Source organism: Pan troglodytes, chromosome 18 (assembly GCF_028858775.2).
Source record: "Pan troglodytes isolate AG18354 chromosome 18, NHGRI_mPanTro3-v2.0_pri, whole genome shotgun sequence".
Lineage (NCBI taxonomy): Eukaryota > Metazoa > Chordata > Mammalia > Primates > Hominidae > Pan > Pan troglodytes.
In genome coordinates this window covers 44,790,504-44,810,154 of record NC_072416.2, presented here as the reverse complement: position 1 = coordinate 44,810,154, position 19,651 = coordinate 44,790,504, and the positions used below count along the sequence as shown (strand labels likewise).

At 46.2% G+C, this 19,651-nt stretch overlaps 1 protein-coding gene across 2 annotated transcripts in view; it reads left to right on the top strand.

Moving 5' to 3' along the window:
• Window positions 1-17,286: 17,286 nt before the first annotated feature.
• Window positions 17,287-19,651, top strand: part of MYLK3 (myosin light chain kinase 3) — a 60,809-nt gene continuing 58,444 nt past the window's right edge. Inside the window, exon 1 of one of the 2 annotated variants that reach the window (XM_016929783.4) lies at window positions 17,287-17,493. Coding sequence is in view for 1 of the 2 variants with exons in the window: in XM_009430731.4 (XP_009429006.1) it covers window positions 17,444-17,497 (54 nt within the window). In the remaining variant the exon portion in view is untranslated. Of the gene's footprint in view, window positions 17,498-19,651 lie in introns of both variants that reach the window. The other variant, XM_009430731.4, reaches the window with a different exon arrangement.

The following is a 19,651-nucleotide window of genomic DNA, read 5'->3' as shown; positions in this document are numbered from 1 at the left end:
TGGGGTTTTGTTTTTGTGGTTTTTTTTTTTTGAGACGGACAGTCACTCTGTTGCCCAGGCTGGAGTGCAGTAGCACAATCTCAGCTCACTGCAACCTTTGCCTCCTGGGTTCAAGTGATTCTTCTGCCTCAGCCTCCAGAGTAGCTGGGACTATAGGTGTGCACCTCCACACCCGGTTAATTTTTGTATTTTTAGTAGAGACAGGTTTTCACCATGTTGGTCAGGGTAGTCTCAAACCCCTTGACCTCAGATGATCCACCCATCTTGGCCTCCCAAAGTGCTGGGATTACAGGCTTGAGCCACTGCAGCTGGCCAATATTGTTGAATGATAACATTATATTAGTCTGGGAGCAGAAGGAAAGGTTGGGACTGCAAAAAGAATGGTTTTTGATCATTTGAGAGGGATTTTGAAATAGGAATTGATTCCTAAAGCTTACGAATGGAAGAGGTCATTTACTCTTCATTCATGAAGTACGTATTGAGCACCTGCTAAATGTCAGGTGTTCTGCTAGGCCCTGGGAACTCGGTGGTGAGGATGCAGACAAGGTCCCTGTCCTTGTGGAGCTTACTTTAGGGTGGGGGTAAGGATACGCAATAAAAAAGGAAACCACTTTAAAGACAAGTTAATGATATAATGATTCTTAGGGTTTTCTGGTAAGGGAAGGTCTCTCTGGGAATATGACATTTAACTGAGGCCTGATGACAGAGTGATGTTTCTTGTGCTTGAGGTTCATTGAGCTTCTTCTTTTTATCTGTGGATTTATAGTTGGCTCTCTCTCTCTCTGTCTCTCTCTCCTTTCTTTCTTCTTTCATTTTATTTTCTTTGTTTTTGTAGGGTCTGGCTCTGTTGTCCAGACTGGAGTGCAGTGGTGCGATCTTGGCTCACTGCATGCTGCCTCCTGGGCTCAAGCGATTCTCCTGCTTCAGGCTCCCAAGTAGCTGGGACTACAAGTTCATGCCACCAGGCCTAGCTAATTTTTTAAATTTTTTGTAGAGATGAGGTTTCACTATGTTGCTCAGGCTTGTCTTGAACTCCTGGGCTCAAGTGATCCTCCAGCCTCAGCCTCCCAGAGTGCTAGGATTACAGATGTGAGCCAACGCACCTGGCTGAGTTTATAGTTTTCATCAAATTTGGAAATGACGTGGCCATTATTTTCTCCCCTCTCCTTTGGACATTCCAATTACACATATATTAGGCCACTTAAAGTCCTACAGCTTACTGCTCTTTTTTTCCTCTTTTTTTTGGATAGTTCTATTGTTATGACTGTGTCTTAATCTTCACTAATCTTTGTCCTTTGTAGTGTTTAACCTGCCTTTAGTCCCATCCAGTGTATTTTTCATCTAAAATGTTTTAGGTTTCATCTCTAGAATTTCAACTTCGGACTTCAACAAATGTTTTCCAGGCAGGCCCAGTGGGCGGCTCACACCTGTAATCTAGCACTTTGGGAGGCAGAGGTAGGCAGATCACCTGAGGGCAGGAGTTTGAGAACAGCCTGGTCAACATCTACTAAAGCATGGCCGGGATCTTTGGGATGTCAGTTTTCTTCCCAGAAACCTCTGCAGGCCATGGCACCTTTGCCTGAGTTCTTGTCCTGTGTCCAGGAAGAGCAGACAAGTGAAGGGTGACCAATTGTCTGAGTTCTTGTCCAGCGTTCAGCAAAGTGAAGGGTGAACATGAAGATGAGCTTTATTAAGTATTACAACAACTCAGCAAATGCAAATGAGCTTTATTAAGTGTTACAATAGCTCAGAGGAGACCTGCAGGGGGTAGCTCCTCTCTATAGGCAGGTCATCCACCAAGTGTTCAGTTCTCAGCAGAGAGGAGGCCCTGGAGAGGGTAGCTCCTCTGTGCAACTGGTTGTCCCAGATATCTGCAGTTCTCAGTGGAGAGGAGGCCCTGGAAAGGGTGCCTCTTCTGTGCGGTCAGGTAGTCACTAAAGCTCTCAGCAGAGAGGGTAGCTCCTCTCTGCAGGTGGTTGTCCCATCCTCTCCAGCTCTCAGCAGACAGGGTACTCCTCTCTGCAGCTGGTCATCCTGTTGTCTCTCTGCCCCCTTCATCCTCTGGCTGTCTGCTGCCCTGCTCTGGCTGAGCCCAGGGCCTTTATGGACCTCAGAGGGGAGGAAGTGTGTGCCCATTGGTCCATGGGTGTCATGGGCCGCCATAGGCCAGCAGGAAAAGGCAGCAAAAGTCCCCACTCCAGTCCATTGGACTGGCAGCCCAGTCCCCAGCCTTCTGGCCCTCCCTGGTCTGAAGATGGGGACTTCCTGGGGACCTGCTTCTGCCCAGGACTCTGTCTGTCTCCTGCTGCCATTCATGGCCCTGGGGCTGGGCCCCAACCCCACTCTGAGATGAGAGCAGGCGCCAGGAGCCAAGAGAGGCCAGGCAGTGGGAGCGGACACCTCTGAGCCTGCAGAGATGGGTGGAGGGTCCTTCCTGGGGTCTTGGAGGGTGCAGGCTGCAGAGATGTCCGGTCCTGCACCTGGGAGGGCAGCCGCAGCTGCACCCTGGAGCTCCCATCCCACCAACTCGGAAGGCTCACGCTTGTCCCCCAGCTCCTGCCTGCTCTGTAGAGTGGGAGGCCCAGGTCTGCAGCCACAGGTCCGCTGCACCTGGGAGGGTAGATCTTGCCTGTTCCTGCACTCCCCCCACACCCCGCCCCCACAAGAGCACAGGTAGGCTCGGATCCACAGCTGTAGTTTGGGAGGGCAGGGCTCCTGGCCTGCTCCGTAGGGCAGGACGTCTGGGTCTGCAGCTGGGGTTTGGCTGGCTGCAGTTGCACCCGGGGAGCTCCTGGCTCCAACTTAGCAGGGGCGGGGCTCCCTCAGGCTCCATGGCGTGTGTAGCCCCTGCTGCAGCCTGCGTGATTACAGCAGCCACTACCTTTAGCGGTGCAGGCCTGTAGTCCCAGCCACTCGGGAGACTGAGGCAGGAAAATTGCTTGAACCTGGGAGGTGGAGGTTGCAGTGAGCCGAGATTGCACCACCACACTCCAGACTGGGTGAGAGAGTGAGACTGTATCTCAAAAAAATAAAAATAAATAAAAAATTTAAAAATAAAAATGTGTTCCATGTCTCTGCTTAACATCTACTTTTTCTCTAGTTATCTGGATGCTGGGGCCATCAGAGGGTTCACCTCATTTTCTCGTCACTTCTCATGCCTCACTGTCCGCATCACCCATGTCCAGTGTCTTGAGCAGTGATCTTTCCTATATCCTGTCCAGATCCTTGGTTGTTACCTTAGGAGGGTAAATCTAGTCCTGCTTTATCTTGGCTGAATGTAGGAGTACCCCACCTTTATTATTTAGCTCATATTTATATTTACTGTAAGGTTTTAAAATGTGCAAGTAGGCTACATATTGATTTTAACGAGTTGCTGTTAATAAAAAAACTCTTGAGATTCTAACTAATTTTCCTGCTGCATGGTAAAGCCCATGCCTTCACTTTGATCTCCGTACTAATCTTCATTCACTGTGTATTTATTAACAACATAGCTCTCAAAAAGCTCTGGCTTTGCTTTGCCTTTCCTTTCCTTTCCTTCCTTTTCCCTTTCCTTCTTCTCTTTCTTTTTTTTCTTTTTTTTTTTTTTTTGTTGACAGTCTTGCTTCATCACCCAGGCTGGAGTGCAGTGGCCCGATCTCGGCTCACTGCAATCTCCACCTCCCGGATTCAAGTGATTCTCGTGCCTCAGTCTCCTGAGTAGCTGGGATTACAGGTGTGCGCAAACATACCCGGCTAATTTTTGTATTTTTAGTAGAGATGGGGTTTCACCATGTTGGCCAGGCTGGTCTCAAACTCCTGGCCTCAAGCGATCCACCCACCTCAGCCTCCCAAAGTGTTGGGATTACAGGCGTGAGCCACTGCACCTGGCCTCTTTCTTGTCAATTAAAAAAGGCACTTCTGGCCAGGCACGGTGGCTCACGCCGCCTGTAATCCCAGCACTTTGGGAGGCCGAGGTGGGCGGATCACTTGAGGTCAGGAGCTGGAGACTTGGCCAACACAGGGAAACCCTGTCTCTACTAAAAACACAAAAAATTAGCTGGGTGTGGTGGTGGGCGCCTGTAATCCCAGCTACTCAGGAGGCTGAGGCATGAGAATCGCTTGAACCCAGGAGGTGGAAGTTGCTGTGAGCCGAGATCAGGCCACTGCATTCCAGCCTGGGTGACAGAATGAGACTCTGTCTCCAAAAAAAAAAAAAAAAAGTCACTTCTGACCTTACCAGTAAGAGAAATCTACTTCAGATCCTTTTATTATTTATTATCTATTATGGTATCACATTCCTAGGCTGAGCTGTTTCCCAGATGTACTTATCAAACATTTTTATGCATTATATATGGCCCAAGAACTTTAGAATGTGGGTTGAGGTGGAGTTACATTTTTTTTAGTTGTGGTAAAATCTATATAACAACATTTACCATTTTTTCTTTTCCTTTTTTTTTTTTCCAAGACAGGGATTACAGGCGTGAGCCACAGCACCTGGCCTCTTTCTTTTTTGTCAATTAAAAAAGTCACTTCTGGCCAGGCATGGTGGCTCATGCCGCCTGTAATCCCAGCACTTTGGGAGGCCAAGGTGGGCGGATCACTTGAGGTCAGGAGCTGGAGACTTGGCCAACATGGGGAAACGCTGTCTCTACTAAAAATACAAAAAATTAGCTGGGCTTGGTGGTGGGCACATTACAGGAGCTGATTTTGCTTCGTCACCCAGGCTGGAGTGCAGTGGCACGATCACAGCTCACTGCAGCCTCAACTTCCTGGGCTCAGGCAATTCTCCTTCCTCAACCTCCCAAGTAGCTGGGACAACAGGCACTTGCCACCCCACCTGGCTAATTTTTGTGTTTTTTGTACAGACAGGGCTTTTCCATATTGTCCAGGCTGGTCTCAAACTCCTGGGCTCAAGCCATCTGCCCGCCTCGGCCTCCCAAAGTGCTGCGATTAAAAGCATGAAGCACCGTATCTGGCTTTAATCATTTTTAACTGTCCATTTCAGTGACATTAAGAGCATTCACAATGCTGTGTATCAGTTACTACTATCTAATTCTAGAACTTTTTCATCATCCCGTACTAAAACTCTGTACCCCTTACACAGTAACTCCTCATTCCCTCCTTCCCCAGCCCCTGGCAACCTCTATTCTACTGTTCGTCTCTATGAATTTGCCTATTCTAGGTACCTCATATAAGTGGGATCATAACAACATTTGCCTTTCAGTATCTGGCTTATTTCACTTAGCATAATGGTTTCAAGCTTCATCCATGTTGTATCAGGTATCAGAATTTCATTCCTTCTGAATGAGTAATAATAAGGCTGAATAATTTTCCGTCGTGTATATATTCCACATTTTGCTTACCCATTCATCTGTTGAACATTTGGGTTGTTTCCACCTCTGAGCTACTGTGAATAATACTGCTGTGACCATAGGTGTACCAGTATTTGATTGAGTTCCAGTTTTCCATTCTTTCGGTTATGTACCTAGGAGTGGAACTGCTGGATCATGTGGTAATCCTATGTTTCACTTTTTGAGAAATCACCAAACTGTTTTCCATAGTGGTTGCATCATTTTTGCATTCCCATCAGCGATGCACAGTGTCCCAGTTTCTCCACCTCCTTACCAATACTTGTTATTTTCTATTTTTGTAAGTAATAGCCATTCTAATGGGTGTAAAGTGGTATTTCATTGTGGTTTTAACTTACATTTCCCTAATGACTAGTGATACTGAGAAGCTTGTCATGTGCTTATTGGCTATTTCTGTGTCCTTTTTATAGAAATGTCTATTTAAATCACTTGACCATTTTTGAGAACAACCGTTGAATGGGGTTGTTTCAGTGGGGATTGTGGTTTTTTTGTTTTTTGTTTTTTTTTTGAGACAGGGTCTTGCTCTGTCACTCAGGCTGGAGTGCAATGGTACGATCTTGGCTCACTGCAACCTCCGCCTGCCAGATTCCAGTGATTCTTCTGCCTCAGCCTCTCAATTAGCTGGGACTACAGGTGCACACCACCATGCCCATTTAGTTTTTTGTATTTTCATTAGAGACGGGGTTTCACCATGTTGGCCAGTCTGGTCTCAAACTCCTGACCTCAAGTGATCCACCTGCCTTGAACGCCCAAAGTGCTGGGATTACAGGTGTGAGCCACCACACTTGGCCTGGGAGGGGTTATGTCTTAATGCCCAAATCTATCTGCTCTCCAAGTGATCTTTGGAGTTTTGGTATTCTTTCTGATGTTTCATATCTAACATATCTAGAAAGTACTCCATAGAAAATTGCTTCAGTTTCCATGATAATTGCCCATATGTGACAGATTTTTCTTTGCAATAGATGAAGCAGATGGTGATTTCAAGTTGCTTCCCATGTATCCGAGCTGTTTCCAGAGTCTGCCCTTTCTGTTTCTATGCAGCTATAGAGTGGCTGACCAGGAGGCGGGAGTGGAGGCCCACACCTGTAATCCCAGAACTTTGGGAGGCCGAGACGAGTGGATCACTTGAAGTCAGGAATTCAACTGACCAGCCTGGCCAACATGGTAAAACCCTGTCTTTACTAGAAATACAAAAATTAGCCAGGTGGTAGTGGCACACGCCTGTAATCCCAGATATGTGGGAGGCTGAGGCAGGAGAATTTCTTGAACCCAGGAGGCAGAGATTGCAGTGAGCCGAGAGTGCACCCTCCAGCTTGAGCGACAGAGCAAGACTGTCTCTATAAAAAAAAAAAAAAAAAAAAAAAAAAAAAAAGGCTGGGCGCGGTGGCTCACGCCTGTAATCCCAGCACTTTGGGAGGCCGAGGTGGGCAGATCATGAGGTCAGGAGATCAAGACCATCCTGGCCAAGACCATCCTGGCTAACACGGTGAAACTCCATCTCTACTAAAAATACAAAAACAAAATTAGCCAGGCATGGTAGTGGGCACCTGTAGTCCCAGCTACTCGGGAGGCTGAGGTGGGAGATTGCGTGAACCCGGGAGGCGGAGCTTGCAGTGAGCAGAGATCATGCCACTGCACTCCAGCCTGGGAGACAGAGCGAGGCTCCATCTCAAAAAAAAAAACAAACCAGTGGCTGACCAGGGATGTGATCTGGGAATGAGACTCCCAAGGCTCCCGTGATAGACCTGTTAAGCTTCACTTTTCTTTTGCTTGGAAAATTTTATCTCTTTAGTAAAATAAGAATACAACAAAACAAACCGCTCACTTATTGGCCTCTGGTTGCTGTCATTTCACGTCACCAGCAACAGCAATGGCTCTGCCAGAAGCTTGCCAGGTGCCCCATTTCGGTTGGGAGACACATGCCCTTGCCGTTAGGGATACGGATAAATATCACCCCTGCTCTTCATCAGGAAACCCGGGGTCCAAAGTTTTAAGTGGGATTTTGAGATTGTAAGAATATAAAACACCTAAAAAAAAGTAGAACTCATGTTTGTTACAAGTTAAAAGAATCATTTGAAGCTGGGCGTGGTGGCTCACACCTGTAATCTCAGTACTTTGGGAGGCCAAGGCAGGCAGATCACTTGAGGTCAGGAGTTCAAGACCAGCCTGGCCAACATGGCAAAACCCTGTCTCTACTGAAAATAAAAAAAACTAGCCAGGCATGATAGCATGCGCCTGTAATCCCAGCTACTGGGGAGGCTGAGGCTGAGGCACTGAACTTGGGAGGCAGAAGTTGCAGTGAGCCAAGATTGTGCCACTGCACTCCAGCCTGGGCGACAGAGCCAGACTCTGTCTCAAAAAAAAAAAAAAAATCACTTGAACACATGTGAGCAGTTATGAATTCTTTTATGGTGTGCCAACATTTGAGTGTGGTTACAAGAAACAATAGTAAAAACAGTAGAAAAGAGTGACCATTTCTGGAGTAGTCATTGCTATGGACACAGTACCAAATACTTTCCATGTATGATTGTGTTCGATCACTACAAATCAGGAAAACAAAGCTCAAAGAGCTAAGAAAGTTGCTCCAGGTCACATACTTCATACGTGACAGAGCCTGGATACAAACCTAGGTCAGTGTGACTCCTTTTTTGGAGCGGAAGTACTGACAGCTTGTTGGGTGGAGGAGAAACAGGAAAACACATTTCAAATAGCTTAGCATTATTGCAACTGACTAGGAAAGCAACATAGGTATTATTTAGAAAATAGAGGATTTCAGTGGATATAAAGACCTTTTTGTCCTTAAGCTGTGTTGGTAATGTTACTTCCAAGCGCAGAAGGCCAAGTGCTCATTGTAACCTTTCTGGTTGATGCAGGTGTTCTCGCTACATATGTTGTAGGTTTTCTTTTCAGATTCAAATTTTGGGGGATTTTGGGGTCTATTTTTATTTTTATTTTTTTAAGACAGGGTCTCACTCTGTCACCCAGGCTGAAGTGCAGTGGTATGATCACAGCCCGCTGCAGCCTCAGACTCCTGAGCTCAAGCGATCCTCCCACATTGGCTTCCCAAAATGCTGAGATCACAGGCATGAGCCACTGCACCTGGCCCAGATTCAAATGGTGGATTCAAGTATTTTGTTTATATTTTGTTTTGGATTTTGAGATAGGGTCTCAGTCTGTTGCCCAGGCTGACTGCAGTGGTGTGATCATGGCTTACTGCAGTCTCAAACTCCTGAGCTTAAGCAGTCCTCCCACATCAGCCTCCTAAATAGCTAGGACTACAGGTGCACCACCACACCCGGCTACTTTTTGTATTTTTGTAGAGACAGGGGTCTCGCTGTGTTGTCCAGGCTGATCTTGAACTCCTGGACTCAAGCAATCCACCCGCCTGAGCCTCCCAAAGTGCTGGGATTACAGGCATGAGCCACTACGCCTGCCCTTGTTCATATTTTGATTGGCTTTTATTTCAGTTACTGTGTTCTCTCTTCATTGGTGTCACCACTTCTTCCTGAACAAAATATTATTTCAAAAGTCTCCTTTCCTAAGAATTCTTACCATGTTCTCATCTTTCTGCCTCTAACCTTAATGACTTCCCTAAACCTGTCTTTAATGGATTCTGCTCCTTCATTTGAGGTTTGAAAGTCTCCAGGTCTCCAGTTAATCTGCTACTTCTTTTTTTTGAGACAGGGTCTTGCTCTGTTGTCCAGGCTGGAGTGCAGTGGTGCAACCATGGCTCACTGCAGTCTTGGGCTCTGGGGCTCAAGCGATCCTCTCGCCTCAGCCCCCTAAGTAGCTGGGACCACAGGCACATGCCACCATGCCCAGCTAATTTTTGTATTTTTTGTAAAGGTGGGGGTTTTGCCATGTTGCCCAAGCTGGTCTTGAACTCCTGAGCTCAAGCAATCCACCCACCTCAGCCTCCCAAAGTTCTGGGATTACAGGCAGAGTAATCCACCATCCCTGCTTAGTTAATCTACTTCTATCTACATCACAGCCCTACTCTTACCCCACAACCCCCATTGTTGACAAAGATACTTTCTTTGTTATCTGAGCCTTTTGTCTTGTACATCCTCATTTGTGTTTTTTTTTTCACCCTGTCCTTTCTGATTTATGGGCGTTGATGGCCTCTCTAGGCTGAAACCTAAAGACTGTCTCTAGAATCTGTGTCTTACCAGACCAATTTTTAACTTCCTAGGATGGAAAATCCAGTTGTTTCAAATTGATAGAAATCTACCATCAATGTAGACTGGGTTTAGCCAGGCACTCATGCAAGACAATGCCTGCTCTATGCTGTAGACCAAGGGATTGCAAAAGTTGTGATGTTCTTGTCCAAACATGGAGAAACATGAGCTGGGGACTTGTGTGCGATTGTAAGCAATTGAACAACCACACCCAAAGAGGGTGAACTGATGTCACCCTGGAGACAAGTCGTCAGTGATGAGCTGAAGGGCTCTGCTCACTCTGCTCTGATTTTAGCATTTCTTTTAATGACTCAAATGAGTTATCCCTAGACAGCAAGCGTCCACACACAGGCTATGGCCCTGGCTTCCTTGGTGCGAGCAGGCCACGTTAAAAAAGTCGTGCACATTTCTCATTTTTTTGACCACCCTCTGTCAATGCCCCTTCCTCAAAATACCATCCCGCAGTCTTTGTGGGATAGTAAATCCAGGAGCTAAGCTCCCACAGTGGCCGCCAAACAGATTCCCATCAGATGCCCTGGGAGTGAAAGATGCAAAGGTGGGGAAATGGCTGGAGCGCAGTCTTTGATTGCAGTGAATGGCAGACTGCAGTTCACCCCAGTCTTTATTCTCTTTTCCTGGGACTCCATTAGTGAATTGTGGAGTTTTGAATTGTCCTTTTGTTTCTCATCTGTTCTTTCACAGTTTATTTTTTCCCCTAGGTTCTGGGAAATTTCCTCTTTTATGATTCCTTGAACATTTTATTTCAGCTATCATTTTTTTTTTTCTAAGATGGAGTCTCGCTCTGTCGCCCAGGCCAGAGTGCAGAGGTGTGATCTTGGCTCACTGCAACCTCTGCCTCCTTGGTTCAAGAAATTCTCCTATCTCAGCCTCCCAGGTAGCTGGGATTACAGGTGCCCGCCACCACGCCCAGCTAATTTTTTTTTTTTTTTTTTTTTTGTAGAAACGGGGTTTCACCATATTGGTCAGGCTGGTATCGAATTCCTGACCTCAGGTGATCCACCTGCCTAGGCCTCCCAAAGTGCTAGGATTACAGGTGTGAGTCACTGTGCCTGGCCAGCTATCATATTTTTAATCTATCTAATTGCTTTCTCTTGTTTTCTGATTATTCTTTTTTCAGATCAACCTGTTCTGGTTTTATAAACTTTTTCTTAAACCTCTTCTAGTTGGCTGGGCACAGTGGCTCATGTCTGTAGTCCTAGCACTTTGCAAAGCTGGCTTGAGCCCGGGAGATTGCAGCTGCAGTGAGCTATGACTGCACCACTGCACTCCAGTCTGGGTGAGAGAGCGAGACCTTGTCTCGAAACAAACAAACAAAAAACAAAAAACCTCTTTGAGCCAAGTTTTCTTCTATTCCCTGATGATCTTTCCACCAGAGTTCATTTTTCACCTATATATCTTGCTCTTTCTTTTTCAGGCTGCTGGTTCTGGGAATGTCTTGGTGATCTTTGGTTGTCTGGTCATATCTTAAAAAGAAGGTCTATGTGACTCGGTGGCTTCTCCCCAGTGAGAATTCTGACTGGGTGCTCTGGGTGTGGGGTCGAGGAGGATGAGGTCACTTGATTGCCCAGAATGAGGACTTTAGTGTACCAAGGTGATGAATAAAAGCCTTTGATTCTCCAATATGGATTGCTTAATTTCTTTTTTCTTTTTCTTTCTCTTTTTTTTTTTTTTTTTTTGAGACCGAGTCTTGCTCTGTCGCCCAGGCTGGAGTGCAGTGGCGAGATCTCGGCTCACTGCAAGCTCCACCTCCAGGTTCACACCATTCTCCTGCCTCAGCCTCCCAAGTAGCTGGGACTACAGGCGCCCGACACCACGCCCAGGTAATTTTTTTTTGTATTTTTAGTAGAGTAACATGGTTTCACCATGTTAGCCAGGATGGTCTCCACCTCTTGACCTCGTGATCCGCCCGTCTCGGCCTCCCAAAGTGCTGGGATTACAGGCGTGAGCCACCGCCCGATCAATGCTTAATTGCTTTAAAGAGCTGTCAAGGACTTGTTTGTTTACTTTTGCCTGAGGGTAGATGCCAGCTGCTTGGACTGAGGGCCTGGGGATCGGGGAAGGTGGGGGAGGAGAGAGAGAAGCAGGTGGGTACAGTTGATCCACCCTAGAGCTTTCCCGGCTCACAGGCCTCCTGGCAGCACTTCCCTGCCGCCTGCTGTTTGTCTGTTAACCCTCTCCCAACTGACCTCAGCTTCCAGGGTGTAGGGACTCTCATCCCTGTGTGGTACCCACTTACCCTGTCCTCAGGGTATGAGTTTATTCCTTATTGGACTTCTTGTCCATCAATCTGAAGAGTCAAGGCAGAGACATCCTGTCTGGTTTATTAATGAAAAATGAAAAAAAAATCCCACATGCACGTTTAGTATTTGTTATCCCATGGGTAGTATCTCTAGTAAAAGAACTGTAAATTAACATATTATTTCCATTGAAGTAAATAATGTATTGCTTTAAAAGATATATATGTAATATACAAAAACATGCTTCTTAGGCCGAGCACAGTGGCTCACGCCTGTAATCCCACTTTGGGAGGCTGAGGCAGGGGGATCACGAGGTCAAGAGATCGAGACCATCCTGCAGCATGGTGAAACCCCATCTCTACTAAAAATACAAAAATTTACTGGGCATGGTGGCGCGCACCTGTGGTCCCAGCTATTTGGGAGGCTGAGGCAGGAGAATCGCTTGAACCTGGGAGGTGGAGGTTGCAGTGAGGTGAGATCGCGCCACTGCACTCCAGTCTGGCAACAGAGTGAGACACTGTCCTAAAAAAAAAGAAGGGAAGAAAAAAAAAAACTAAAAAACACATGTTTCTTGTAAAAATGCAGATACAAGATGGCTTTTCCCTTTATTTCCCCACCCCAGTTCTGCTCTTTTCCCAGGAAGTGGCTGCTGTTAATAATTGGGTGTATATCTTTGCCAGCCATTATTAATGGATTTACGTATCCATGTTCATCTGTCTGATTATCAGTCTCTTCTCAATTTAGACAGGATTAAATTGTATGTGTTATTTTGTGATTTTTTTTTAACTCGGTCATATGCCTTGGGTGGCTTTCCATGTCGGTACATGTAGAGCTATCATTCTTTCCCCTACTGGTTGACATTTAAGTAGTTTACAGTTTTTCTAAAAAGGCAGAATCTGTTGCTTTCTTGTTTCATTGACTCTTAGCATGTTTCTCACTGAAATTAAGAAATCCTGGTCATATCTGTAAAGAAGCCTGGTGTGTTGAATGGAAAAACCTAATTGGATGAAATACAACAAGTCGAGCAGATCATACATAAATATGGTAAAACTTAGAAGTGCAGTTTCAACATCAGCCAAATAAAATACTAAAACTTCTTTAATAAAGCGTGTTATTCTATCCCAGTTCGTGAATGAAGCAGAATCAAATCGAATTTATTTTGCTCCGAGTTAGGGAGACAAGCCAGTTTGCATTTCTTCTGTCAAATATATTTATAACAAGTGCCCAAGTTTAAAATGTCCTTGTTTCTCCCCTACTGTTTGTTTCCTACTATTTTATGCCTATGTTTCTTATTCTCCACACTCTAAGTTCTTGATTTATCAGTTGTTCTTTTTGTTATAGGTCTTGAAACTGGAATCAGTTTAACCTCAAAGGGACTATCACAATGTAAATTTCCAGTCAAATCCCATTTAAAGCAATGAGAACATGGGCCTGGCACAATGGCTCATTCCTGTAATGCCAGCATTTTGGGAGGCTGAGGTGGGAGGATTCCTTGAGCCCAGGAGTTTGAGTCCAGCCCTGGTAACAAAGCGAGATCCCATCTCTACAAAAATTTTAAAAATAAAAATATTAGCTGGGCATGGTGGCACACACCTGTAGTTCTAGCTACCCAGGAGGCTAAGGTGGGAGGATTCCTTGAGCTTGGGCAGTTGAGGCTGCAGTAAGCTGTGGTTGTGCCACTGCACTCCAGCCTGGGTAACAGAGTGAGACCCTGTCTCAAAAAAACCACCACCACCAACAACAGAAAACAACAAAAACAAAAACAAAAAAACAAACCGAAGAGAACATCTATAGACAAAACCACACATTTTCAGGATCTAGATCCACATCTTCCCTGGAGAAAGGGAGAAGTCTCCTCTCTCTTTTTATTTATTTATTTTTTTTGAGGCAGGGTCTTGCTCTGTTGCCCAGGCTGGAGTGTAGTGGTGTGATCACAAGTCATTGCAGCCTCGACCTCCTGGGCTCAAGTGATCCTGTCACCTCAGCCTCCTGAGTAGTTGGGACCATAGGCACGGGACATGCCACCATGCCTGCCTAACTTTTTTTTTATTTTTTGTAGCAATGGGGTCTCACCATGTCTCCCAGACTGGTCTTGAAATCCTGGGCTGAAGTAATCCTCCTGCCTCAGCCTTCCAAAGTGCTTGGTATTACAGGCATGAGCCACTGCGCCTGGCCGAGGTCTTCACTTTTGAAAGAGCACAAATCCTTTACATGGCCAGTTCTGGCAGGTCTTTTCTACCATTCCACACCAAAAGATTTTCAGAGTTCTGCTATGCTGAGATTAGCATTGAATTTCACTGGCTGTGTGGCAGAATGACTTTACTTCCCATTTTCACATTTTTTTAATCTGCAGAAACTTGGTACTCACCAGGTGTCCCTTTGCAAGGCTGGGTCAGAACTCCAGCTTATATCCTGCTCTTAACAAGAGCAGCTACCACTAAGGGGGCACCTGACTATGTGCAGGCACTGTTGTATGAGTTTCACATTCATTTTCTCACTTAATCCTCAAAATATTCCCATGCAGTAGGCCTTGATGGGGAAACTGAGGCCCAGAGCAGTTGGGTCACTTGCTTAAGTCACACAGTGCTTCAGATTCCTGAGAGAGCTGGGCTTCAGACCCAGTCTGCCTGGTGCCAAAGCCTGGGCTTTTAGCCTCTGTGCTACACGTTCACCACTAACCAACTCTCTCTCTCTCTCTCTCTTTCTTCCTTTCTTCCTTCCTTCCTTTCTTTCTTCTTTCTTTCTTTCCTTCCTTCTTTCTTTCTTTTTTCTTCTTTCTTTTTTTCTTTCTCTTTCTTTCTTTCTCTCTCTCCCTCCCTCCCTCCCTCCCTCCCTCCCTCTCTCTCTCTCTCTCCTTCCTTCCTTTCATTCTTTGGTTCTTTCGTTCTTTCAACAGAGTCTCACTCTGTTGCCCAGGTTGGAGTGCAGTGGTGCAATCATAGCTCATTGCATCCTCAAACTCGTGGGCCCAAGTGATCCTCCTGCTTCAGCCTCCAGAGTAACTAGGACTCCGGGCATGCACCACTATACCCAGCTAATTTTAAAATTTTGTGTAGAGACAGGGTCTCCCTGTGGTGCCCAGACTGGCTCTGAACTCCTGGCCTCAAACGATCCTCCTGCCTCAGCCTCCCAGAGTGCTGGGATTACAGGCATGAGCCACCCCATCTGGCTTAATGAGCCCTCTTGAGCACAAGAGAAGGGAGACCTGCAGCCACCACCTGATAGTAACAGGATGGGTGACTGTGGTAGACTAGATAATGCCCCCCCCAAAAAAGATGTTCCTATGTTAATCCCTGGAACCTGTGAATGTCACTTTACAAATCAAAAAAAGGACCTTGCAGATGTGATTAAGTTCAGGATCTTGAGATTGGGAGACTGTCCTGGATTAGCCAGAGGGGCCTCGATGCAATCACGTGTATTAATATGAAAGGGAGGCACAGGGAGGTGTGACATACACAGAGGAGGATGTGTGGTCCTGGAGGCAGAGACCGGAACGATGCAGCCACAAACCACGAAAGCCAGTGGCTGCCAGCAACTGGAAGATACAAGGAATGGGCTCTCCTCCGAGGCCTCTAGAGCACGCATTAGTCAGCATAGTTCCTGAACTATGAAGGAATAAATTTCTTTTGAGCCACTAAGTTTGTGGTAATTAGAGCAGGCATAGGAAACTAATACAGTGACTGTGTGGTCTCTCTAGGCCTCAGTTTCCTTATCTGTAAAACAAGGATATTAATGATACATACCTAGTTTTTTTTTTTTTTTTTCAGGGTCTCTCTCTGTCACCCAGGCTGGAGTACAATGGCACAATCTTGGTTCACTGCTTCCTCTACCTCCTGGGTTCAAGCGATTCTCCTGCCTCAGCCTCCTGACTAGCTAGGATTACAGGCATGCGCCACCACGCCCGGCCAATTTTTGTATTTTTAGTAGAGACAGGGTTTTGCCATGTTGGCCAGGCTGGTCTCGAACTCCTGACTTTAAGTGATCCGCCCACTGCGGCCTCCCAAAGTGCTGGGATTACAGGCATGAGCCACCACATCCAGCCTAGTATTTTTTAAAACTAAGGAATTTAAAATGCTTGGCAGGAGGCCTGGCATGAATATATGCTCAACCGAGATGAGGTATTGTGATCACTAATTGGCTCTGATAGGAGCACACATGGGTTTTTGGGGAGCACATGGGCCACTCAGCAAACCCAACTTTAGTTCATGTGATGTGCTTGGTTATCCAGTAAGGTCCACAGGGCACTTTAGAGGCAAAGAAGTTGAAATTAGTTAAAAGTGACAATACATGGTATTTACTGACCAACTGGCAGGAAATTCACCCAAAAATCTTCACCTCCAATTTCCTTTTTTTTTTTTTTTTGTTTGAGACAGGGTCTCATGCTATTACCCAGGCTGGAGTGCAGTGGCATGATCATAGAGCACTGCAGCCTCAACTCCTGGGCTCAAATGATCCTCCTGCCTCACCCTTCCAAGTAGCTGGGACTACAGGCACCCACCACCACACCTGGCTAATTATTGTACTTTTTTTTTTTTTTTAGAGACAGGATCTTGCCATGTTGCCCTAGCTTGGAATCCAACTCCTGGCCTCAAGTGATTCTCCCATCATGACCTCTCAAGTAGGTGGGACTATGGGTGCCTGCCACCATGCCTGGCTAATGTTTTTTATCTTTATTTTTTGTAGAGACAGGGGTCTCTATGTAGAGATAGGGGCCACTATGTTACCCAGGCTGGTTTCAAACTCCTGGCCTTAAGCACTATTTTCACCTTGGCCTTTCAGAAGGCTGGGATTACAGGTGTGAGCGACCAGCCCAGCCTCCCCTTCCAATTTCTAGTGTGACTGTAGCCATCAGAGAAACACTTTTCAGGTAGTAATTTTTGTTACCTGGTGGATGCCCCAGTAACTTCTTATTTTCTGGATCTAATTCTGAGTGGTCATTCCAGGACACTTAATTAATAAACATAAAAGTAAACATGGCAGCTGGGAATTATAAGTGCAAATTCAGTTGCCCATCAGGAATGTAACAAGTGACCTGCACGCTTTGCTACAGCAAAGCGTGGATGCTCATTTCATCCACGGAAATGAGCAGAGGGAGGGCTGTTTTGATCTAGGCACCCGGGTCCCAGATGCCTGAGAGCTATTTCTCCCCAAGGGCCAGACTGCAGCAGAGCCAATAAGTTTGCCTTTGAGATGTTCCCATTTGTTCGCCCAGCTCCAAGAGAAGTCATCGCCTTCATTGTGGGTTGTTCTGGGCAAATGATGGAGGAATTAGCAGCATGGCCTGGAGCGGCTCTGAGCAGGCCTGGGCCAGCTGACACACGCCACTTAGGTTTCCAGGGAGCCAAGCTGTCCCCACTCACGCACGGCTGATGCACTTGTGGCTAAATGCGGTGCAGTCAGGGCCCCGGGCCAGATTCAGGGCAGGAAATAGAATACCACCTCCATTGCCAGGGAAACAATGGTCTACGGACATGATTTAAACTGGAGCCAACGAGAACGCTCAGAGGGCCGACCAGCAGAGGAAGGGAGACCAGAGGGCAGCTTGCACAGATCTTGTCTTGGGTTATAACTGTTGACAAGCCACTTAACTGCCTCCAGGTTTAAGTTTATTTGTGTATAAGATGGAGGTAACAATATTTACACATCTCACTGGAGACTTATGAAAACAAGATTTTGGACAGATCCCTTGGGACCCATGGATGGAAAGTGGTATGTAAGTGCAGTGATAAACCTACTGTGTGTGTGGGGGGGCGTGTTTTCAGCAGTGTATTAGGGACTTGTAGACCCACCAGAAAACACTTTTGGAGTCTGATCAAAAACGACAAGAAAAATGAGCAGCTCTTGGTTGCAAGTGCATGGGTTTGCTTTGGTTTTGTACAGGTCTGGGAGAATTGCATGTGTAACTCAGACTTCAGAATTGTTTTCCACCTGTCGCTGTGATGAGTCATACCGGTGCTCAGATCATCTGAGAATGCTGTAGTGATTGTTCCCAAATATTTGCCAACTTTGCTTTACAAAACTTCCCAATTCTACTGTGTGGTTTATGAGTTGTACATGGAGTCTGGAACATTTCTTCCCAAGGTGGGTGGGGAATCTATTTAAAAACAAAGCACACAGGAGGATAATTGTTCTTTCCCCGTGACATGTGTGATTTCTGAGGAGTCTTCCTGCGGCTGCTAAATAGACATGTTTCTGTTCATTTAAGCCTAAGCAATTGACCTCAGACCTCCCAATAACGTTTGTAAATGTTTTCCGTCAGCTGGGGTCCTGCGGGAGTCTATTGCTCCGTGTTCTTGGTTAGTTAAACCTGTCTCTTAGGCGTATCATCTGTCTAGAATAATTCCTCTGGCTCTAGGTGAATGATGACTATTATAGAAAAAAATTGTTGAGTAATAAACTACACACTTAATTTTTTATTAGAAAAATATAAATGAAATATAGAAAATAGAGATTATCTGTAATTCTCATAGGCGGAATGAACCATACTGGCATACATACATGTATATTTTCAACAAAAATGGGATTCTATGTATACGCTTGAGGTGAAGTCTTTACCTAGTAAACCTGGAAGAGCATTGCATATCCTTAGAGATTTTTGCCTTTTTGCCTGCAGCAGGGAGGGGTCCTGCTTCTGTTGCCCGCCTGCGGGGTGGCAGAATGAGAGGCCTTGGAAGAACTTTCAAAGACTCGTTCCTTGAGATGTTGCTCCACTTAGCGCCCCTGTGTTTTGGCAACAACATGCTTCCCAGAAGCGGTAAACACTTGCTGATTTGAGCTTCTATGTGGATGCTGGTCCCTACCACTCCCCTCTATCCTCCTTCCTTTTTTTTTTTTTTCATGCTAGCAGAACTGATTAAGGCATGACTTACATGCAGTGCAATACACACACATTACAGCCTGTGGAATTTGTTTTTTGTTTTGTTTTGTTTTGAAATGGAGTCTCGCTCTGTTGCCCAGGCTGGAGTGCAGTGGTGCAATCTCAGCTCACTGCAACCCCCACCCCCCAGGTTCAAGTGATTCTCCTGCCTCAGCCTCCTGAGTAGCTGGGATTACAGGTGTGTGCTACCACACCTGGCTATTTTTTGTATTTTTTAGTAGAGACCGGGTTTTGCCATGTTGGCCAGGCTGGTCTCGAACTCCTGACCTCAGGTGATCCACCCGCCTCAGCCTCCCAAAGTGCTGGGATTACAGGCATGAGCCACTGTGCCCTGCTCAGCCTATGGAATTTGAACATACACATACACTCTTGTGACACCACCCAAGACATAAAACACTTACCTCCAGCATCCCAGAATTCACTTTGTATCCTCTCTGCACCAATCCCCCCACCCCAGGTAATCACTTCCATTCATTCCTAAATACTAACTTTATCATGTTACTGCCCACCCCAAAATGTTCCATAGCATCACTGTCCCTCTGTCTTGCTGCTTCAGGTCTGTATGTCTCGGCCTAATTTTCCTGGTCCACTGTCTTAAGGGTCCCACCTGCTGGGCCTCCATTGATGTCGTGTGGCTGGAGGGTGGTCCTTGCATCCTCACCCCCACCTGCCAGGCTCCACCTGAGCTTTGCTCCCTCTGTGACCTCACTAGAACCGTCTTTTCTTAGCCTTCCAAGTCTTGCCCATCATTCAAGGCTAAGCTCAAGTCCCATTTCCTCCAAGAAGTCCTCCCTAATTTTTTTGCCTCCCTCTTACATGCTGAGTTCGCTGGCACCATGTGGCTGAGTTTCTGCAGATGTGGGGCCCCAGAAGCCTGCCCTGGCCACTGTGTCATTCCAACTTTTGATCCCCAACAACCATTTATATCTTGGAGCAGACATTTTTCCAAACCCTCCTCTGCCCTTACCCATTCTCTCTCACATCCTGCGG